Source organism: Ursus maritimus, unplaced genomic scaffold (assembly GCF_017311325.1).
Source record: "Ursus maritimus isolate PB19 unplaced genomic scaffold, ASM1731132v1 scaffold_9, whole genome shotgun sequence".
In the NCBI taxonomy this organism is placed as follows: Eukaryota; Metazoa; Chordata; class Mammalia; order Carnivora; family Ursidae; genus Ursus; species Ursus maritimus.
This window is the reverse complement of record NW_024427107.1, coordinates 70,986,207-71,009,610: the sequence shown is the minus strand read 5'-3', so window position 1 is coordinate 71,009,610 and position 23,404 is coordinate 70,986,207. Positions and strand designations below refer to the sequence as shown.

The 23,404-nt window shown below is 46.1% G+C and overlaps 2 protein-coding genes across 5 annotated transcripts in view; one reads left to right on the top strand and one right to left on the bottom strand.

Moving 5' to 3' along the window:
- Positions 1 to 11,405, top strand: part of OC90 (otoconin 90) — a 37,432-nt gene extending 26,027 nt beyond the window's left edge. The window contains exons 13-16 of the mRNA XM_040625602.1: positions 1,692 to 1,808; positions 2,880 to 3,051; positions 5,799 to 5,905; positions 8,414 to 11,405. Of these exons, the coding sequence (XP_040481536.1) occupies positions 1,692 to 1,808; positions 2,880 to 3,051; positions 5,799 to 5,905; positions 8,414 to 8,751 (734 nt within the window). The 3' untranslated portion in view covers positions 8,752 to 11,405. The remainder of the gene's footprint in view (positions 1 to 1,691; positions 1,809 to 2,879; positions 3,052 to 5,798; positions 5,906 to 8,413) is intronic.
- A 1,717-nt stretch (positions 11,406 to 13,122) lies between these two features.
- Positions 13,123 to 23,404, bottom strand: part of EFR3A (EFR3 homolog A) — a 106,181-nt gene continuing 95,899 nt past the window's right edge. For all 4 annotated transcript variants that reach the window (XM_040625708.1, XM_040625707.1, XM_040625710.1 and 1 more), the window contains 3 exons: positions 19,985 to 20,088; positions 19,412 to 19,461; positions 13,123 to 15,555 (listed from right to left, as the gene is read on the bottom strand). In XM_040625708.1, the coding sequence (XP_040481642.1) occupies positions 15,450 to 15,555; positions 19,412 to 19,461; positions 19,985 to 20,088 (260 nt within the window). In that variant the 3' untranslated portion in view covers positions 13,123 to 15,449. The remainder of the gene's footprint in view (positions 15,556 to 19,411; positions 19,462 to 19,984; positions 20,089 to 23,404) is intronic.

Below are 23,404 nucleotides of genomic sequence, written 5' to 3'. Positions count from 1 at the left end.
AGCAAACCAAAATGGCAGGTTTGGAGAGAGACTGCCAGTCAGGGCATCCCCGAGATGCCCAGGCCTCACCCAGAGCTCTGGGTCTGTAGATGGTGGAGCAGAGAATACAAAGCTCCCTTTGGCTGGACCAGACTGGGGTAGAGGTGTTGCTGCCTCTGGCCAAGAGAACAGATGGGGCTGACGCAGAGCAAAGGGGGACCTGGATGGCGCCAGGGAGCCTGTGTGCGGGAGGCAGAGCCGGATCACCAGCAGCCTTACTGGCTTCAGCAAGGACCTGGCACTTAATTCAGACTATGGTGAGAAGGTCTTCCAGGGTTCTGAGGAGTTTGAGGCGGGTTGTGCTTGCCTACATTACTGAGCACTGGGAGTTGGCTTCATTTCTCCATCGTTCTTGTCTCTTCACTGTCAACACCGTGCTTGGCCTCCGCCTGGCAGGTGCCTGATAGTAAACATGACATAGGCTGGGACACTTCTGGTCGAGAGATGTCATGCAGCTGGTCTAGCACGGGCTCCTGTCTGATGTAAGGTTATCACAGAGTATTTGTTTCGGTTTGTTGTTTTTTTGTTGTTGTTGTTATATTTATGTTCCATTTATTTACTTAATATAAATGTTTTATTTACTTTTGTTTCAAATTTTTATTTAAAGTCTAGTCAGTTAGCACATATTGTAATATTGGTTTCAGGAGTAGAATTCAGTGACTTGTCACATATAACACCTAGTGCTCATCACAAGTGCCCATCCCCCATCTAGCCCATCCCCCTCCCTCCATCAACCCTCAGTTTGTTCTCTACAGTTATGAGTCTCCTATGGTTTGCTTCCCTCTCTTTTCTTTTTCTTTCTTTTCCGTTCTCTTATGTTCATCTGTCTTGTTTCTTAAATTCCACATATGAGTGAAATCATATGGTATTTGTCCTTTCCGGACTGACTTATTTCGCTTAGCATAATACCCTCTAGTTCCATCTGTGTCATTGCAGATGGCAAGATTTCATTCTTTTTCATGGCTGAGTAATATTCCATTGTGTATATGCACCACATCTTCTTTATCCAGTCATCAGTCGATGGACATTTGGGCTCTTTCCATAATATTTCTATTGTTGATCATGCTTCTGTGAACATCGGGGTGCATGTGTCCCTTTGAATCTGTATTTTTGTATTTTTTGGGTAAATACCTAGTAGAGCAATTGCTGGGTCATGGGTTAGTTCAATTTTTAACGTCTTGAGGAACCTCCATGCTGTTTTCCAGAGTGGCTGTACCAGCTTGCATTCCCACAAACAGCATAAGAAGTTCCCCTTTCTCCACATCCTCTCCAACATCTGTTGTTTCCTGTGTTGTTGATCGTAGCCATTCTGACAGGTGTGCGGTGGTATCTCATTGTGGTTTTGATTTGTATTTCCATGAGTGATGTTGAGCATCTTCTCATGTGTCTGTTGGCCATCTGGACATCTTCCTTGGGAAAATGCCTATTCATGTCTTCTGCCCATTTCTCAACTGGATGATTTATTTTTTGGTTGTCGAGTTTGGTAAGTTCTTCATAGATTTTGGATACCAACCCTTTATCTGATATGTCTTTTGAGGATGCTCTCCTAATACCTTGTTCTGAAAGATCTGCATTTGGGCTTGATCGTGTGTCCATGTGCAAATCTCTCCCTGAACTCCTTGTTGAATATGAGCCATAATGTGCGTTTCCAGGATCTGCAGAGATTGTAGTCTCGACAAAAGGAGTAACCATGGTCCCCGCCGGCTTGAAGTCTTTGGGCTTAGCTGTGTCATCCATCAAAGGTGGCCTAGAGGAGACAACTGGGACAGGTGAGTGGGAGCAGGTAGAGACGTGTCTGTCCTGTCTTGGCCTTGAGATCCTCTGGATGGGTCGGTAACAAAGGCCTTCAGGCCATGGTGTCACACTGTGACCTCTTCGTGTCAGTGTGACTAGAAGGCACCACCCCTTGCCAGGTGAGCTCATGGGACACAGAGGGGACCCGACTTGCCTGTGGCTACTTGGCTGCAGAGCCAGGGAAAGGGGCCCGCTGGCCTAGGGATCCCACCCTCTTATTGCCCCCCAAGGGAAGAGCTTGGCACCGTCCACACCAGGTTGTTGGAAAGAAGGAAACACCTGGGCTCTCACTGCCTCCCCCTTCTCTCTCCTCCTCCCAGGGGCCCCACCAGAGGCCCTGCACCTGCAAGGAGCTACAGCTTTGTAGCAATGCCACCTTCCAAGGAGGAAGGCTTTGTCAGTACCAGGCCAGCCCTCCACAGCGTGCACTGCAGAGCGATGGAGAAAGCTGCATTTGAGAGGGAGGCTGGGTCCCTCTCCCAGTAAGCCTGGGATCGGGGGGTCTGCACAGGGGACCGTAGCCTAGCTCAGCCAAAGCTGCAGGCAGAGGAGGAGGGGATGAGGGGGGAGAGGAGGGTGCAGGAGGGCAGAGGCAGAGACAGAAAATCAAGGGCTCTGAAGGAGCCCCGGCAGAGTGTGTTAACCTCATGGAGTCAGGATGCCAAGGAGGACAGCCAGGATGTCCCCAGGTCACTGGGTGCTGCCGGGGCCTCAGTGGGACAGGGTCACTCTACTCAGCAATGACACGTGGCCGAAGAGCACCCCCAGTCCTGACCAGCCCCCCCACCCCTCGGGGGGGTTTAAGCAGGAGTCTGGGCAGAGCCACAGAAGCCTGACGATGAAGACTTGCTCTCTGAAAGCCAACTCATGCCAGACAGGAGGCCAGACAGGGGGACTAGCCCATAGCAGTTTTCCCAGAAGAATGGCGATGCGAGGCGAGGACACAGCGTTTCCTCGGATGATCGGTATCCATCCGGATCATTGCCTCCTCGTGTGAACTCTGTCCCGACGTCCCCTGCTTTCCTGACAGCCCTGTTTCTCATCAGCCTGTGACAGGTTCACCTTCCTGCACCTGGGAAGCAGGGACGACACACAGGTGATGCCTCAGCTCGGAGAGATGCTCTTTTGTCTGACATCCCGATGCCCGGAAGAATTTGAGTCTTACGGCTGTTACTGTGGGCAAGAAGGACGAGGCGATCCGAGGGATGCCCTGGACAGGTAGGGATGGGTGAGGGTGGCAGACCACTGTGCTGACGCTGCCCCCCGCCCCCCGTTAGAGGCGATAACCCCGCTCTCCGCTGGGCACAGCTTCAGGCTTCACAGAGGGCACGGCCTCGCTCGGGGCGGCTGCTCACTGGCACGGGCAGCCGAGGCTCAGGCTTGTCCGCGGTCACTCAGTGGCAGAGGGGCAGAGCCAGACAGATTCTGACCTGTCCATATGGGGGTCCAGAGCTCCTTTAGCTCTAACTGCAAAGACCACCCAGCGGCCCACCCAGCGGCCCCAAGACAGTCCACCTGCAAAGACCCTTCAGAAGACCCCAAATCTGCCTGTTTTGCAACAATCAACATGACAACTTGCCCTGCAGCTGGCCGCATGCAATTTAGCTTCTCAATAACTTTGTTTTAGAGATTTATTCATTTATTTGAGAGAGAGGTGGGGGGCAGCGCACTGGTGGAGGACCAGAGGGAGAAGGAGAGAGAGTCCTAAGGTGACTCCGTGCTCAGCGTGGAGCCCGACGTAGGGCTCGATCCCACAACCCTGAGGTCATGACCTGAGCCCAAACCAAGAGTCGGATGCTTAACTGACTGAGCCACCCAGGTGCCCCATCTTCTCAATAACTTTTAAGTATAACTGCTCAATTTTATAACTGCCGCTCTTAGAAAAATTTTCAGTGACCTCGTGCATTGGTGAATCCATTCCTTTATTATGTACACATTCAGCCCACCTGTCTTGAGCTTTTGCTCTGTGCCAGGCGCTGTGGTAGGCGGTGGGGACACACAAATGGTTAAACCTGAATGACGCAGACGGAGACAAACAACGGGCGCCCCAGAGGAGCCGCCTGGTACGGGAGATGGGCAATTCAACGAAAAGACCACCAACACCATAAATGTGGTCGTCAAAACAGAGGGAACAGTGGAGGAGCCAACCTAGACATGAGCTGCAGGAATATTCCAAGGGTAGAGTTGACAAGGCGTAAAGCCTGACCGCATATGGGGACTGTCACGGCCTCTGGCCAGCGGGCTCTGTGCTCAAAAGGCATAGGACCCTTGGGCTGGTGGGGTTGCTGAAGGAAAATGAACAGCTCAAGTAGATACTGGAGACAGGGAAAAGTCAAGGCCCAGGGTTATTAATACACAGGCTGCTTTGACGGCAGGCACATGGGGCATGTCACCTGCAGGTCAGATGCTGTCTGGCCGGCTGTGTCACTCCCCAGGCCACCTGCCTCCTTGGCCTTTCTCCCCTTGCCGCTCACGGCCATCCGGAACATACCATCCAAGCTCCGCAGGGCATCCAGTGGGGAGGGAGCTAGGGGCTCTGCTACACAGCCCATCTTCAAAACTTACCTCCCACGGGGTGACACTGAAGACGTGTCTGTTCTTGCAGAGTGTACACCACACTGCGGAATCATAAGCGTGTCTACATTAGGAAATTGGACAGCGTGGGCTCCACTCTCTGAGACAGAGAACCGTGTAGATATTGCTCCTGAGGCCACAGCACTCAGTGCGACAAAGCAAGGGGTAAAAGTCTAGGCAGACGTCACCGTGTCCTGTTCAACCCCATGGAAAGGCAGGGCGGTTGCTCCTGACCGCTGGCCATATTTCACAAAAACGTGAGATTTGACCAGCAGGCAATTAAGTTACCATATGGCTTCCCTGACTTCCACGGGGAAGAAATTAAAACAAAGCCATCGCCTTGACCAAGGAAGAGTTACTCAAATGGATCTCCTTTCCTGCAAGGGTGTCTTTTCAAAACCATGTATACTTTACATTCGGGGCGATCCGCGTGACTTCTAAGGGTATTTTGATCTCGGGTGATTTCTGATTCACTCGCTGACTTTAGATTTGAACTATGATCTTAGCTACCCACCACCACCCGCCCCAGGCAGGTGCACGCACCAGTGTGGCTCCACTGAGCGGGGCTGCCATTCGTAACCGACATGGACCGCTGTGGCGGGCACGGTGGGGGTGCTCCCCCGACTGCTGGCCACGGGGGAAGGGATACTTGGCTGAGCACAAGCTCTACTCAAAGGCAGCCGTGCTGGAGCCCTGCTGTGGCTGCGGCCTCTGACGCCACGTGAGAGCTCTTTGAGGATGGGGCGAGTGGCAGCTTCTCTGGGCTGGAGCCGTCACAAGATTCCTCTGGATGTCCATGTGGCTGGGGGACACTGGAGACCATGAGGCTTTATCAGGCCCGATTAGGGGGCGGGGGTGTCTAGACACCGATTCATTCCCATATGGTTACTGAGGCTTTGCTCCATGCAGGACGCTTTTCTTGATGCTGTTCTTTATTTATGCTCAAGATCATTGCTCTCTTTCAAGGCTGGGGTCCAAAGGGGTGCCCTATGGATGTGGGATTAACTGTTCTATTAGGTAAAAGGTTGGAGGAAGCGGGGTCACTGCTAGTCCCTATGGCATCTTTGTGTAAACTAAAAACGGCACCCCTTCCTCAAGACTATTTCCATCTGTTGGCAAATTGCTGTCATAAATATGCAAATCATTCATCTTTGCAGTCAACAAAGTGCTAATAAGAATACAAAAAAAGTTTTTTTTTTTTGTATTCTTACAGTGTGACTGACACGGTTTTAGATGTGGCATCCTTGTGCAGTGCACAACCTAAACAACCATACATGGAGACCCTATGTGTGTTCGAAAGGAGGCCTTGGCTTCTCTCACTGCTACAGGGATTATGGGAGAAGCCAGCCTTGAAGGAGTTCCTGGCACAGCTGGGTTTTCCTTGGTCTTAGGTGCTGTTTATCCCACCACTGCTGCCTGGAGCACGTGAGGCGGCTGGGCTGCCTGCTCGAGAGGCTTCCTCGCTCACCGGTGGAGTGCGTGGATGGTACGGCCAAGTGTAAGTGCTGTGGGCTATTCAGGGAGCTATGCCTTCACTCAGGTCAGCATCACGTACGGCTCAGGCCTCCTGATGCTTTCCCAAACACGTTTTCGTCTATAATGTGATTTCATACTCTTCTTAACCGTGAGGCACACTTACTACCCGATCCTGCTGAGGGCACAGAAGTTCAAGAGGCTAAGTCAGCTGCCAAAAGTCAGAGCTGGGTAGGAGTAGACCTGGAACAACAGAAACCACGCTTACGGGGTGCCTGCCATGTGCCGGCCGAAGCTCTCTAGACGGATTAACAGCGTTAACCCCCAACAATCCTGTGCGAAGCACCAGGTTCTCCCTTTACGGAGGAGGTGGCCGAGGCCAAGGTCACACCGTAGAAAGAAGCTGGTGGTGGGAGTGGGAGTGGAGCCTGGAAAACCACGTTGCCTCAGACCCAGAACCCAGTCCTCGAGCTGGGGGCTCTCGTGGCATTTTGTTCTCCTCCTGAGAAGCAGAAGCCTTTCCCGAGTGAGACCTCCCAAGGAGCCCCACGGAACGGGAGCGCTCTGGCTGAAGGCAGTGGACTTGCAGCCCCCGTCCTCCCTCTCCTGGAGCCTCTGGGGCCTGCTTTCCGCGTCCACCTTTGCAGTTTAAAGGCCCTGCTCCCTGGAGCATGTCATGAGAGCCCCATGAGGGCTTGTTCCCATCCTTGTGTTTCCTCCAGGGAGGCCCCTGTCCTTCCTCTGCCCTCCGTCAGCAGTGGCAGGGACCTCCCTGCCTCCTTGCGTGTAGGACCACGCGCACCTGTCGCGTCCCGGGAACCCCATGCTCACGTGCCACTCGCAGCTCCTGCACTCACTCACTCAGTTATCTATCCCACACACCTTTCCTGGGGACGAGGAAGGCACTGGACAGGCACGATCCCTGCCTCAAGTCCCCCGGAAGGTGCTCACTGGAGTGCAGGGGCTCCGGGAGCCGCGGAGGGGGTCTGAGCCCACAGAGCAGGGCCCAGGGGAGGGAGAACTGAGCAGAGTCAGAAGAGAGGGTGTGGAGGGATCTTGTAAGAGGTTGTCAGGCTCCCAGTCAGCCACACTGGGTATGGATGTTCCAGGAGAAGGGGAAAGAGCAAAGTCGTGGCACTTGGGCAATTCCTGGCAGTGCAGGAACAGAAAGTGGGGGTGGGAACGGCTGCGGTGCCAGGGAAGGTGGGGAGCTAGACAGTTTGTCCCGTCGGGGCACAAGGAGCTGGGGTGGGTTTAGAACCATGAGTGACAGGGTAGGTTATTGTCATCGTTCGATGTCATTGTGTCGCGGGGTCCCACCTGCTCAGCTGAAGAAGGCTCCTTCCCTATCCCTGCAGCCTCACGGAAGCCAGGAGCACGGCACTGGGGGTCTGAACGCCTGTGGGGCTCCAGGGACCCAGGTCAGCCCTCTGTGAGCTCGGAGCAGTGTCCTGCACCAGACGCAGGGCTGGGTCATGAGAATTGAGGGCAGAGCCTGCTCCGCGCCGTCCAGACACGAGGCCCAGAATCGCTCGGGGGAGCAGGTCCCTGTGTGTGTCCACTCTGGCCCCTCCTCCTTCTGCTTCCTCGTGTTGGGGCTGGTGTGGAGGCCAGTCTAGGAAATTTAGAGGGTCTGCGTGTGGAGAAAAAGTCTGGCTGATGAACACTTCATGGTAGGTTCAGATGGAAAAAAGTGAGAACAAATACATCTTTAGCTCCACTGAAAACTACAGGTGAGAATAATACTTGCAGGAGGCGTATCTAAGTACCTTCAAACACATGACTTCATCTGAGTCTGATGATATCCATCCCCACCCCCACTGCATGCAACTCAAACATTCAAGAAATCGGGCAGGGTTGCCAGATCTAGCAAATAAAAATGCATTAACTTGAATTTCAGATAAACAACAAGTAACTGTGTAGTCTAAGTATATCCCAAATGGACATCCTTATATGAACATATTTATCTGAAATTCACATTTAACCAGGCATCCTATAATTTACCCAGCAAGGTTAAGATAGACTGGATGAGAACCACTTCCATCTGACAAAGGGGGAAGGTCTGGCCCAGAGAAGTAAGCTGTTTAACAGCTCTGCCCAACAAATATTTTCCAAGTGCCAACTCAGGAAATAGGGGTCAAGGATTAACACGTGGGCTCTGCCGGCAAGGTTCTCCGTCCAGCAAGAGGGAAAGGTAGACAGACACAGATTCATGCACAATGTCATTAACACGCCACCTGCTGGGATAGGAGCCATGGGTGGGATCTGATGGGAGCCCATGGGGAGAGGTTCCCTTTACCCTGGGGGCTCAGAGAAGCTTTTCTGGAGGAGGGGGCATGCCAAGGGCAGTCTGGACGAACAGGTATGAGTTCACCAGGAGGAGAAGGGAGAATATTCCCAGCAGGGAGATCACGGATGCTGGACGTCACAAGGTTATAGGATGGTGGGTGGGGGGACAGGGCTGAAGGGGCAGCCAGGCTGGTCACGTGCCATCCTACGTCACATGTCCGCTACTCTGTTCTTGCCCTCTAAGGTGTGGGGCAGAGCCTGTGTGCGAAGCTGCTTTGCGCCTGTGACCAGACGGCGGCTGAGTGCATGGCCTCTGCCTTCTTTAACCAAAGCCTCAAGTCATCGGGCACACAAGAGTGCCAGGGCCACCAGCTGTCCTGCGAGGACAGCATGCCTGGGGGGCCTGCGGCTTCCTCCCTTAGCTCCAGCTCTGAGGAGAACAGCGAGGAGGCCATGCCCCGCACAGAGGGCCCGAGGAGAACCAGAAGATTTCTGGGGAAGTCACTTGGTCCTGTGGGGACCAGGCGACAACATGGCCCCAGAGAGACCCCTGGAGAAAGCAACAAGCATCCCCCGCACTAGGTTCTTCCCATTGCTGTCCTCTCTGCGCCTCCGTCTCTGTCCTCCCCTGTGCTCAGCAGGGGCTCAAAGGCACAAGAGCGGGCGAGCCCCGTGCATTGGGATGCATGTCAGCTCGCGTGGGAATGTCTCTGTACTTCTTCAGTGCGCCCTGGGAGCGCAATAAATACTCCAACTGGTGTTCGTTTTGGTTCTGTTTTGAAGAAATGCTGTAGATACAAGTGCGAGGGGATGTCAGACATAAGGTGACAGAGCCAGGGAGCCAAAACTTCTCTCCACTCCCTCATCACTGAAAGCTAGTTTTCTTCTATTAGAATAATAAAAAAAAAAGAGTATATTTAATCAATCTTATGAGCTCACCTGTGGGACACCAGTAACCCGAGGATATGTGCCAAGGACTGAAACAACAGCTCTTCTGCCCCTCAAAACACCCCAGCCATTCGAGTTATTCTGAATGGCCACGTGCCACGGCTGCCACCACCACGAAGAATTTCGGCTCACTCTTACCTTAGGTCCTCATCTTTTTTTTTTTTTTTTTTTTTTAATATGGTTTATTCCAGTGGCTAGAAGTTTTGGGGTGTAAATGCCCGTGCTGACAGAGGCAGGTTCATATCATGGTAATTGTAAAAACCTGAAATTATATCCATCCTTCCATCCAGCCACTCACTGACCCATTAGAGATGCCCCTGGGTACCAGGCAGAAGGTAGTGTGTTACCAGAATCCTCCTCCATATTCGATGGGAACACAAACTCCTTGGTTCACATCACATCCCTGGTTCTCCATCCCCGTAAGTCACGTGTCTGGTAGTAAGAAGGTGAGCGTCCCTGCCTGCTCCTCAGACACACGGGAAAACAGAGCTGCTAGGGTTCAGCGTCCCTGACCTTCTCATGGCAGGGAAATAATCCCAAGTTGGCAACAAGGTTAAGAAATTAAAGGTCACGGTGCCAAGCCCATAGCAGACATCCTTCCCCGCCCTCCAAGGGATTCGTGTGATGAGCACTCTTTTTTTTTTTTTAAGATTTCTCATTTATTTATTTGAGAAAGAGAGAGAGTGAGACCGAGCAGGGGGAGGGAGTGGGAGAAGCAGGCTCCCTGCGGAGCAGGGAACCCGACACGGGGCTCGATCCCAGGACCCCGGGAACATGACCTGAGCCGAAGGCAGACGCTTCCCTGGCTGAGCCACCCAGGCGCCCCGTGATGAGCACCTTTTGATGAGTCCAGCACATGGGTACCTTCGTTACCAGGTGACCTTAACTAACCGCCGAAGTTGGGGTTCGCCCAGAGGTCTCGCTGGCACGCGAGGGAAAGCGTGCGTGGAGACTGAAGAACTAGGACAGGAGAGGTAGCCAGTGACGGGGGCCTTACCAAGCCGGTCACAACGAGAACCCACTACACACCGAGAGGAGAGCGCGCGGGGGACATCAGCTTCCGTCACATCAGCCTCTACGCCCGGGGAGGGGACATGGCCTTCTGGCCTGCGGCACGCGGGAGCCAAGCCCGCTCCCTGGCGGAGGAAGCCTTCAGGCAACGAAACGCAGGTGCTGGCGGCCCAGTCAGCCAGCGGGCATCGGGTGGCAGAGGGGCACTGGCTGCGACGGAGGCATGGCTGGCCGGCTCCTTCCTTCAGCCCCAAGCTGGGTCCCAACGGTCCACTCCCACGGGCGGTCCCAGTGCCAGGCTGGCCACCTGCGTGGTGACCGGGCCTTCTCCACACCATCACCTGGGGCAGCTGACCCACTTCGCTCTGGTTCCCACCCAGAAAACCCCTTCTTAAAGTGGATTTTTCTGCTCTCTGGTGCTTTATCTCCCCTCGTCAGACCGCCCACACCCCCTTGCACTCAGCCCGCAACTCTGTAGGACCGTGAAGGGTCTGAGATCTCACCTTTCTCTCAACTTGTAAATTCGTCTGCACTTACGGATGTTGGCAGAGCACACGAGACACCCCGGGTCAGAGACCAAGGGCTTTATTGTCTACGGCAATGGCAGTAGCCAGAGTATCAGCATTTGTGCTGGTCCCTCAAGCCCCGAGGCACGGCAGAGGCTGAGGGACACCTCCACAGAAGGCGGCCTTCCCTACACAGGAGAACCGTGTTCAGGGACCCGAAATTACACACTGACTGTTAGCCCAGAACACATTTTTTTTTTCAAAGCAGGCTCCACACTGGGTGTGGAGCCCAGCGCAGGGCTTGCACTCATGACCCTGAGATCAAGAGTTGGACGCTTAACTGACTGAGCCACCCAGGCCCCCGGCCGGAAACACATCATCTTTATACAGGATGATAAAGACCTTATCTTTATATAAGGTCTGCCCTTGGCTCCAAGCAGAGTCTGCTGGCCAGAAGACAGTGAGGAGATAGCCCAGAATGAAGGCTGTGGGCGCCTGCATGCTCACATGGCATGCACAGACACGGGGAGAACTGTCGGGCAACAATGGTCTCAGCTGATATTCCACTGAGAAAATGGAAGGTTTCCAATGGCAATGCCCTCCTCTTCCTGCTGCCAAAGCTACAAAGTGACCTGCAGTCTGTCTATTCCCTCTTGTTACAATGAACTAAGTGTTCCTTGTTCAGATCCAAGGTCAATCCCTCCACCCAGGCTCTGTGTATAATGCGCTACTGCCTTCTCAGTGCTTGACTCCTGTCAATATTTCCTTTTCGAGAGAGAGAGAGAGAGTGTGCACTTGTGTCGCGGGGGTGGGGGGGTGCAGAGGGAGAGAGAGAATCTTAAGCAGGCTCCACGCCCAGTGCATAGCCTAATGTGGGGCTTGATCTCATGACCCTGAGTCATGACCTGAGCTGCAATCAAGAGTCAGACGCTTAACTAACGGAGCCACCCAGGCGCCCCAATATTTCCTTTTTTAACCAATTTATTCCTCTTCTGCATCAATCTAACCAGCATGCAAACATGCCCTAAAATCTCCCATCTTTAAAAACCCCTCGACTCATGAAGCAGCATGGGAGAAGCGTGAAATTGTCCACCTGATGCCCCCAGCTTTAGTTGGGTGCTTAAACGCCAAACTAGACGGTGCTCTGCTGGGCACTGTTTACCTGACTCGACATCATCCAACGCCTGCCTCTTACTCCACACGCTGCTGTGCCAACCAGCTGCACACGGGCTTCGACCTGCCTCATTCACAGAGGTGGGATCTGACAATGTCTGCCTTCTGAACTTCCGTTCTTCTTGCGTTCTCACAGGACTTCCCTGACAAGAAAGCATGGGGCACACACAATCCAGAAATGGCGGCGGGGGGGCGGGGGTTGCTGCCAACAGGCCATGAACCTCCTTGTGAGAACATCCAGCAGTCACCTACAGTGATGGGCAATTCCTCCATAAATCCTCTTAATGAGCCTTTTCTCCTTGCATTCCACAGTTCCAGGCCCCGGCCAGGTGTGCCGGGATCGCAGCCCAGAACAATCCCCGTGTGTAAGCCTTTGCCTTAGCCCAAGTTCTCCTAAAGCAGAGCCTGCAGCTCACAGCGCAAGGAAAAGGCAAAGTTTATCGCAGGAGGAGGAGGGGGCGCTGGATGCTCTATCTGGGCTCTGCTTTTTCATTCACATGAACTTCGTGCTTGAAATCAGTACTTACCAGAACAGCTGGCAGGATCCGACCAGTTAGGGCTGGAAAGCGACGCAGCACGTGATACAGACCGTTCCCTCTACACCGCAGCTCCCCGGAGATGGATAAGCAAACCAGGGTGGCCGAGGGAACTAGAGCCGCTATTTATTTTTTTCTTAGAGGCTTTGTATAAGTTACAGAACAAGGAGAGCGCGCTGAGATGCAAACATAAACACTGACGTAGAGCCGGCAACTGCGCCTCGCCAGCGCCCAGGAGGAGCTCCGCCTTCGCTGCCCCTCGTCATGACCGGCGGCTGCGGTTCTGACTCGGCCGCGGCGGTGAGGGTGCATCCGCCTGGCAACCTGGTTTTTACTAAAGCTCTTCATTTTTAACTAAAGCAAAAATATTAAACAAACTTAATTTAGTAAATGTAGTAGCTATTATCAATACCTACGTATCCAGAAGTAATTCGATTCGGTTTTATTGCTTACATATGAGTTGTAAAGTGAATTTTTACATTTCAAAAAAACTCAGTTACATTTATTATATATATTGGCATGACTAAGACAAACGGGTTCCCTTTTCAGATGGGAGGAAGAGACATGTTAATTGCTGGTACAGGGTGGTATTATTCTGAAAGAGAACACGTTCAGGAGCTGAATTAAGCGGTGTTTGTGTTGTGTGCGCGTCTGTATATTCAGGTGAACGCCAATGGCAAACTCCACAGAAGCAGAGTCAACACAAATATAAGAAATGTTTACGTGCTCACTATTCGGAGTGCATAGTGCAAAAATGAAGCAGGTGCATACAGCAAAAAGAGAATGATTAACAGTTTATTAAGAGTTTTAAATATCTACAAAAATATAGCCATACGGGGAACTTCAATAAATCCTAAACTTTCAGTCTCCAAACTGGCTATAATACAGGACACACACCCATTACCCGGCAGGGTGTCTTGAGATCTCTTGGAAAGGGACAAACCAAAGAAAAGACCCACTTCTTCGGAATCACTATTAAAAGACCAGTTCAGTCATCTAGAATATATATAAGTCTACTGTGATTTAAAAACAACAAGAAAAAAAACCCCACAAACCCCACAGCAACAGTTTACAAACAGACTGAGAAAGGTGTGATAAACATTAATTCAAATGGTTTTCCTTTACGTGCAATACATGCATTTTTTTAAACCACAGAGACACATGAAATTTTGTAAAGTCTGTTTTGCATGAGTGCAAACGAATATAGATCTCCTTTATACTATTAAATTATATATATTTTTCATACAAAAGCACACAGTGTTAATCTGTAAAATGACATCCAAGTGGATGATGATTGTTTTTGCATGTCCCCCTGCTTAGATTTTTTTAAATGCACAAAAATTAATACACTTCTTAAAAAATACAGAAGAAAAAAAGGGAAATAAAAAACAGAAAACCTGGCCTGTTATGTGACGACACATTTTACCCAATCAAGAGGCAAAGCTACAGTAACAGCTGCAAGGCCATTCAACGCCTGCACTATTATTCTGAAAACAGTGTCCTTTTTACCAACATTTAACACACCGCCCAGGAGGGCTGGGTATCATTTTATGGGTTTAAATGACTAGGATCTTTTCAAAGATGTTTCAAGACGCTGTGCTTCAGTTTATTAAAACAATCTGGGGTCTGTTTATTCTTTTGTCACTTCCTGACTTTTTTCTGTTTCTTGCCCAGGTGCCCAAAAATCATAAACACAAACTTACAACCTGCCATTGTCACTGTAAGTTTTCAAACAAAAACAAAAGATAAAAACTGAATTAGTTTTTGAGCTACAATTTCTGATATGTATATTGTTCTTTGTGAAAAGAAACAATCTGAAAAGGCAATACAATTATAAAGAGGTTATTCTATCAAAATGTCCTACGAGAATTTCATAAGACTTGCAAAGAAAGTCCTTCATTTTTGCTGTGTGATGGAATTCACTAAAAAGCACACAATTTTAAGAAAACACTACAGGCCTGTGAGCACATGTGCAGAGCACACATGTAACCGTGGGAGCTTAAATCAACAGCAGCTCACACTGACGATCCTTGGCACGCGTGACTGCTAAAGCCACACGCACTCTTCAGATGTGATACAAATCGTAAACAGATGCGCACAACTTAACGGTTCAAATCTTACAAATGAAAAGTCCCTTTGGAGAATTTTCTGACCACGATGATTTTAAACAATGCACAATATAAAAATGTAAATAATGTGCTTTTGATAGAACTCAAAATGTACACACTCTTCACAGGTGAACTAGTAGCTGTTTCAAAGGTCTTTTTTTCCTACACTAAATATAGATCTGATTTAATTAATGGAGCCACAGCAAAATACTACTATAATTTCAAAGTATAGTCTGTAAACTAATACATCTTATGATGTAAAAAAATATTGCACAGTTTGGTACGCCAAGAGTAAGCTCTAATCTTCTCTCAAGTAGTCAAACTCTCGGCAGGAAACACAGTATTACAAGAACTAGACACTTTTAAGTATGGCGATTTTAGGGTTGGTCATATTCTAGGAATATTACTCAACGGATGTCTTATTACCATAAACAAGCTGAAGAATGCCTATCACATGTTATTATAGATCACAACATCTAAAACATGGGGACAAGCCACAGAACAGTTTTGCAGCCCCAAGATTAGCAATATATTTGTATGTATTTGCTTTTGCAGATAACCAAACACAAAAGCAATTCTACTTCTAAGCAGTTGTGTAGATGTGTAAGAATACAGTAGACACTTCGTACATCTTCAACCCTCTGAGGCATATTTTTTAAAATTACACGTTTGTGAAAAGTTTAAAATACACTGTTTAACTATGGAATAATGGGAGATCAACACAGGCCCAACTTCGAAAGCCAACAGGAACTGCAAAAGAAATGATCACGGCAGAAATCCATCTTTAAAGTACTCTACATCACGGCCGGCTCCACCATTTCCAATGTGGTGTGCGCCAAGCATTTGGTTGAAGAGAAGTCTCACTGTTATTCTCAAGAATGATGTTAATACGCATTAAGCAAACCCTGAAAACTCAGTGTGGCCTTAATTTTTCGGCTTTAGGTCTTATGGTCTTCATATTTTTCGGCTTTAGGTCCATTTAGGTCTTCATGAGCCACTCAGTACACACACAGATCTGGAAACTTCATCTCATAGACTGGGACAGACTGGTACTGGGCATGCCCAGAAGTAATGGTCAGTGTTCCTGATGGACTGGGAGGAGGGCTGGAAGAGAAGAACAAGCCACGGTCAACACTGGAAGGCTGTTCCTTTCACAGAGCACTCTCCTAACTCCCTGCGAACAGCAGAGTGCTGGCTAGCTACGAGGCTATGTGGGGGGAAAGATGACCGTGCTATCAAGCTGATCCTAAGTCTGAACTTAAGAACACGTGTGTGTGATTTTTCAGAACAGGATTACACTCTACCCATTCTTGCTCTGCTCCACTAGCAGAAAAGTCTTTCGTATGTTCACATACTTGTCCTTTTTGCTGACAGCAGGGCAGTCCATCACGTGGACACACTGGGACTGATCTAATCCAGTGGATAAATGCAGGTTCATTTCCATTTTCCAGTATTATAAATAATGTTCAGAGCTCTACTCTTATACACACATCATTTTATCCTGATTGTCTCTAAGTTTACAGTCGTACAATTTCCTAATCAAAGCACACTCACAATTTTGACTCTGATACACACTGCCAGAATACCAGCAATTTATACTTTTAACATTGGACTATACTTGTGCTCTTGTTCTTTTTTTTTTTTAATCTTTGCCAATCTGGTAAGCAAAAGGGGATTCATTCCTATTTTTATTTTTAGTTTTTGGGTCACTACTAGTGCTACATATCACAAAGAGATCTACAAAAGATGTAGTACCCCTTGCCTATATTTGTACTCAGATGTTTTTCTCTTATCAATATGGGAAACTAATTTTTTTTTTGTATGATACTAATGCTTTTCCACAATTGTACTATTTGAGTCTCAATCCTGTGTTTTGGGTTTTGTTTTGCCAAATGTTTAAAAATCTTACCAAAAAAATCACTTATGATTTCTTGTGACTAAAACTACAGATTCATCTGCAGAGAACTGGTGTCTTTAAGATACTAACTTTCTTTTCAAAGCACGGTATGAGTTTTCATTTATGAAGTATTCCTATGCATATTTCAGAGATTTACAGTTATATAAGTCTACATAGTTCTTGGAGTTTGTTAGTGTTTTATAGTTATGAATATATGGGAATACATTTTTATTACCATTCATATAGTGATGAATTTAATTAATGTAGCACAAATATTAACTTCATATAACTATCTAACTGTAAGCTGTTCTTAAGCTATTCAGTTGTTTCTATTTTCCTGATATATTATTCTATTTCTGGCAACTAATAATTATTTTGCAATCACCATTCCTGTATTTGTAATATCCCCCCCTTTTTAACTGAGGGATAATTTTCAGAGTGAAATGCACAGATTTTAAGTACACTGTTTGACAAGAATCGATAAACATATACACCTGTGTGATCACACCCCAATAAAAATAATGTTCGTCATTCAAAAAAAGTTCCTTTATGTCCCTAGTCAATTTCTCCCTATTCCCAGATCCCCACATCCGACTATGTTCTGATCTCTATTGCTGACGATTAGTGTTGCTTGTTCCTAAATCTCATACAAACGGTCTATATATACAGCCTGTAAGAGTGGTCCATACCAGCTACACTCTTTTATGTCTGGCTTCTTTTGCTCAAGATGTTTTATTTTAGCCAAAAAAGATGTATTCCTTTTTACTGAACAGTATCTCACTACAGTAAGAATATCACTATTTGTCTATAGTCTATCCACTCTCCTGTTGACGGACATTTGGTAAGCATAAAAAAGCTGCTACGACATTCATGTGCGCATCTTTCTGTGAATATAAGTTTTCATTTCCCTGGGTAAATAAATACTGAGAAATGGCATTACAGGATCAAGAGCATAGTTAAACTTTGTAAGAAACTGCTACAGTTTTACAAAGTGTACATTTTATATTCTCGTGAGCACTGTAGAGCATTCTTCTAGAACGTCCTATATACGGTTAGGCTCACCCTATGAAATTCTTTCACACATTTTGTCACTCTGTTTTTCCTTTATGAGCTGGTTCTTTTGTAGTTTCCTCTTTTCTCCTAAAACACGTGTATATTTCCCTTTAAATTCTTTAATGTACATGTGTGTGTATTTTTAGGTCCTTGTCTACTAATTCCAATAACTGGATCATCTGTGGGGCTGCTTATTCTTACTGCATTTTCCTGCTTCTTTGCATTTATCATTTTCTTTATTGCACTAAGGTCAAAGGGAATGAAAGCACAATGGAGACTGAAGTGTAAGACTGTTCTGTTTCTGTTCTTGAGAAAACAAACCCTTTCCTCTGTCTGGTGGTTAGAGCGTAGGCAAATGAGCAAGAGGAAATACATCAAACAAGAACAAAAACCTCTGTATCATATAAGCTATTCAGAACTACTGCTTTGTAACTAGGTGACCTTGGATAAGTTACCTAACCTCTAAGTGCCTGTTTCTATACCTGCCAAGTAAAATTAATCATTATCCTTTGTAAAGGTCTGTTAAAAATATTAAATGAAATAATGTACTTAGTATAGTGCCTAGAAAAGCATCAGTGTTCAATAAATAATAGCTATTAGTAGTAAGTGCTCAATAAATGTTATTCGAAGGATTTACAGTACCAATAAAAGAAAATTAGTCATAATCCTTATTCTAAATATTCAATCCACATAGCTGTGACAGTCTGATTAAGTGTAACATGGTGGGTCCTAGCAACATTCCTTTTAAGAACGGAGTTATGGATTTGAATTGTGATTTTTCCACTCAGTAGCCAGATGACCTTCAATAAGTTATTTCTCTAAAGCCTCAAGTCTTTTTACCTAGAAAGCACACACACACACACACACACACAAATAGCACCTACCTACCTTTTTAGGGCTGCGGTGAGAATTAGCAAAAACAACAGAAAACATGTAGCATAAGACCCATTACAAAACAGGCCATTACTACTATAATTAACAGGCGCCAAATAAGTAAATAAATGCCCACAGCCATCAATTTTCTCTGAATCGAAGGTACATCACGTATTGCATATTATAGTCTGATTCTCTTCTGAAATTTTTTAAATGAGTAATTCTTAGCTAACTGGGGGTGGCAGGCATGGTGGGGAAATGCCTAGAATAAGAGGTGTACTGATGGAAACATGCCTTGCATAGGACGGCCGAAAAAAGGCTGAACTAAGAAAGCAAGCGGACGACAGCATGTACCTGTCTCTCCTATTTATAGAATCCTATGCTTGAAGCAAAACAGACTTAGCTAGCTCATCAAGTTGAAAATATAAGAGATACCACTGATGTATAAAAAACTCCAAAAGCACAGCTTCGAACTATGGCTCCTCCACTGTGCCCCTCAGACAAAGGCCAGTGTCCACACTGAGGTCAGCAGAAGGACGTGCGTAAGCGCTTTCCCCAGAGGGAACCTGCCGTTGTCGCTCCCTCTGTCTGTGGTTCCCTACTTCGGCACCAACAGACACAAGTATGTAACCACAAGACCAATTACGTTAGATGCCGTATGTTTGGGACATAAAGTTACAACAGGACTGAAATGGATATGACTGAGGAAAAGTTTAATGACTGAAGTGAGCCATCTGCTTAGGGAGAATTGGGCTTGCCCTGGAAAAAAACTGAGGTTGAACCATATGAAACAGCAGTGTTTTGCAGGTCAAAATGGTTAAATATGAGAAATTACCTGGTTAAATGTCTCATTAGAATGTGAGTCTTCCAAATTACCCAGATTTCCTTATGGGACTACATGGAAGGAAGGAACAATCTAAAAAGGAAAGCTAGGACAACTGGAAGACACGAGAAGCAATGCTATGAAGGTCTGTCCAAACAGAACGACCACCAAGACAGAGGCACCCCTGTGATCTTGTGTTTGCCCTAACTGAAAAGCACTATTATTACTTAAACACATTCCGCCAGAAATCTATATAGGGGTTTAACAATTTCTCTTTTGTTATTTTATCGCTGTTGGAGTAATAAAATCCTTACCGTATGGTGAGTTCCAATATTTGAGCAAGTCTATCATGAAGCAAATTTGCCTACAAGGAATTAAAAAATTGTTTAAGAATGGATTTTTTTTTTTTTTTACTTCCCAAATACTTACCTATACTAATGCAAATGAAATTTAAAGGACAAAGCGTAAGGGCAACCATGAAGCTGATGGTACGGAGCGCTTTCATGTTTTGGCTTCCTCCGTCCCATCCACTGGAATTTAATGTAAAGTTTCTCTTTCATCCACTTCCTAGTCTCACTGGGAGAAACCACGAGACACATAAAACAATATACCCACAGCGAAGTCCCTGAAGACCACTGCACAAAAGTACCATAGCAGCAACAATCCTCAACATTCAGTCTGGGAGCCGCCGTACCCTTCGGCCTGTATTACACACACAGATCACCGAGGCCACCCAGCCAGGCCGCCAAGGGTTTTCAGTCCCCACCTGATACATTACCTTGTGTTCTGTGGATCTGCATAAAGTGTGGAACCTACCGACTAATGACCAAAAAAATGTCCACAAAATCAAACTCTTCCCACATCCCCTTTACCAACCGTTCACTTACTTTGGATTCACATTGTGCTGCTATTTCTTCAAAAGGTGCTTTCTGGAATTTCTCTATCACAAGACGCCTCTTTTCCTTTTCCTGTTCTTCCATTCCACTGGTATCTATATAAATGTTTAGAAAGACCCATTAGAGGGATTACAGATCTTCACAGAACCTTCCCAATGACCATAAAAGCAAACAGTCTGTAAGTCAAAAATAAAGGTAATTTATAGAACTAGTTTTAAAAGGAAAAAAGCAAAAGACTGAACATCCTTGAAATGTCTATAAGACTAGACAGTAGATATGCAAAACAGTTTTTTAATCTAAGGGTTAAAGCTATCTAGTACAAGATCCTTTCTCAAAGACTACCTTTGACTCTCTTCCCAAAAAAGTAGCATGACAACTATCCTGCAAGCCAAACAACTTCAAGGCCCCACCTGAAAGATGATTCTTTTATGAACATTCATGCCCTGGTACATGAGATACTAAATTAAAAGGCTGCTGAACTTGATACTGAATGGCACAGCGGAAATACAGAGCCATTTAGAACCTACTGTTTTAGCCTTTTGCATTTATTTCCAGTTTGAAAAGACATCTTTTATCTTAAAATGATGTGTGGCCTGACCAAAGTCTGTGAGATAGTAAAATAAATAAATGCCTGTCTTGATACTACGGATATAAGTGAGTACATCTGCTTAAGAATATGGAAATAGGCCTAATTTATGGCTTATTTGTTAATGGTCTACTGCAACCCCCCAGCGATTCTTCAGGTTGTTTTGTTTGTTTGTTTGTTTTTTCCTGGTTGAGAATTTCATAGGATGAAATGCACGATGTTCAATGTTCTTTAACCCAGACTGCTTTTCAGGTAGACAAACTGTAGGTTATAATTAGCTAGTTTTAAAAAGTGGAAACAGAAATAGCAGGTAGAAAGGAAACAGGCTATTATTAAGGATTTTTTCCTTTGAAACTGTGGCACGTTAACAAAATTGAAGAATTTATACACTTCTGAATGACTAAGAGAGAATTATGATCACCTTTCTGTTGTTCACTAGACCAGGGTAAGCAGCTCAAAAGGCCAGAGGCCAGGCAGGACACATACATGTTTACATGGATCAGGTAAAAGCAGTGGGAAGTAAGGGGACGTGGGCAAGATAAGGCAGATATACCCTGATCTTATCTAAATTTCTGAAGATACTTCCAACTAAAATTTGGCCTTCAGGCAGCAAGTCTGTTTGCCATGCTTTTTGGTATCAAGAGTCCTTTACATCCTTGAAAGTTATGAGAAAACCAAATTGTTATATCCATTGATATTTTCCATATTACAATAAAAACTGAGAAACTTTAAAAACGTTGAACTCCTTTAAAAATAATTCATTTTAAAATTATGAAGCCATTATATGTTAACATAAATAACATTTGTTTAATGAAAAAATGACCATACTTTCCGAAGTGAAAAAACTCAGTGAGGAGAACAGCACTGTTTTATGTTTCTACAAATCTCTTCCATGTCTTGGCTTAAGAGAAGGCAGCTGGATTCCATCGGCAAGTGCATCCAACCCACTGCAGTACGTTATTCTGGTTGAAGTCTATAAAGAGAATCTAGCTTCCGAGAGATATGCACTGGGGGAAAGAGTATTTTAATAGCCTTTCCCAGAACCGTGGGTATTTTTTCTTGGACATTACAACACAGTCTGAAAAGTAGTAGTGTTCTTGATAGCTAGATGCAATACAAAATTTGAAATCTCACTACCTTTTTGTAACTGGTTATGGTAAAATCTATTGGTCTATTTAACACTTTGAATAATCCTTATCTACGCATGTTTGTGTAACATCATGCAATGGTCATGGGGAATACTGATCCAGTGATTTATGCAGGGCCTCTACATGTAGACACGTGTCATGACACACAATTTTTTAAATCCTATTTGGTAGTTACTACCACTGATCTCATTAGAAGCATCTAAATATTTGCGTGCTGTCAAACTCACAGTGGCAGACAAAAGTCAAAATTTTAATTTTGTTCAAAGTGCAAATTTTATCATCAGAAGCAAATACAGAAAGGATGGTTTTGTTTTTTCTCTTGAAGTCACAGCTTCATTTCATTTATTTTCCAGAAAATGCCTACCAAATACCATTTTCTGTCAGTCTTTTTTTTTCTTTCTTTTTGAAGTAAAAGTGATGGTCCTTATAAAAATCAACTAGCTCAGGGGCGCCTGGGTGGCTCAGTTAGTTAAGCGTCTGACTCTTGATTTTGGCTCAGGTCATGATCTCAGGGTCCTGGGACTGAGCCCCGTGTTGGGCTCTGTCCTCAGTGGGGAGTCTGTTTGAGATTCTGCCTCTCTCTCCCTCCCTCTGCTCCACCTCCTGACTTGTGCACACTCTCTTTCTAAAATAAATAAATCTTAAAAAAAAAAATTGACTAGTTCAGCTTGCAAATCAAGGCAATCAAAGAAGTGCTTTACGTGTACTTCCCAAAGACATGTACCCTGGGTTGAGATTTAATAAAATAATTTATATTAAGAGCATTCCTAAATAAAATCTCATTTTAAAATAACTGTGTGTGTGTGGTGCTGAGGAACTGATCGCTGCTAGACTAGCGTGATGCTGCTGCCTCCTTCATTCATGTTGACCGAGGCAGTATAAAGGCTAACAGTGTCTTTACACTCTCATGCAATGCTATGATGAAAGTACTTTTTGCTTGAAGGATCCCTTGCAAGAACCACCACAGGCTATCGAGCGGCCCACGGACACACTGAGAACCCCTGCCCTAGACCGTAAATTTGTCAACATGTCCTATCTTGTTGTTATTGTTATTTTGAAGTAGGTTCCATGCCCAACATGGGGCTGGAATTCACAACCTGAGCCTGAGTCACATGCTCTACCGACTGAGCCAGCCACATACCCCATGACATGTCCTATTAATCTTTAAATGTCTCAAAATATCTTGCATATAATGGATATTCAGAATTGCTTACTGAATTCAATTAATTTTATTTTGGTAAATTTGACATTGAGCACATAATTAAAAAATCCTCTAATGGAGTAAGCCGAAAAAGGTCAGATTTTATTTTATGCATGATGGGTGCTAGAGCATTCCACTTTCCTTGATACTAATTTTCTTATTCTAACAGCTCTGAAAAAATGAGAGCCAATTTCCACCCTTTATTGCTTTACGAGTTAGAAATGAATTGAGAACAAGGTATCATTAGCCTAGCAGTAATTTATATCAATACTTAATTGAAAGAACCATTTTAAAATTTTAAAAAAGAGGCAAATCATAAAATTTATTTCTGTAAGGGCCAAAGGAGAAAAAAGTCAGAGTACTACTTCATGCAATGTGAAAAGATTACAGTCAGTCAAATGTGGGTATGAAATCTGGCACCGCCATCTACTAGCTATGTGATCTCAGAAGAGTTTGTTAATTTCTCTGCCCCGATG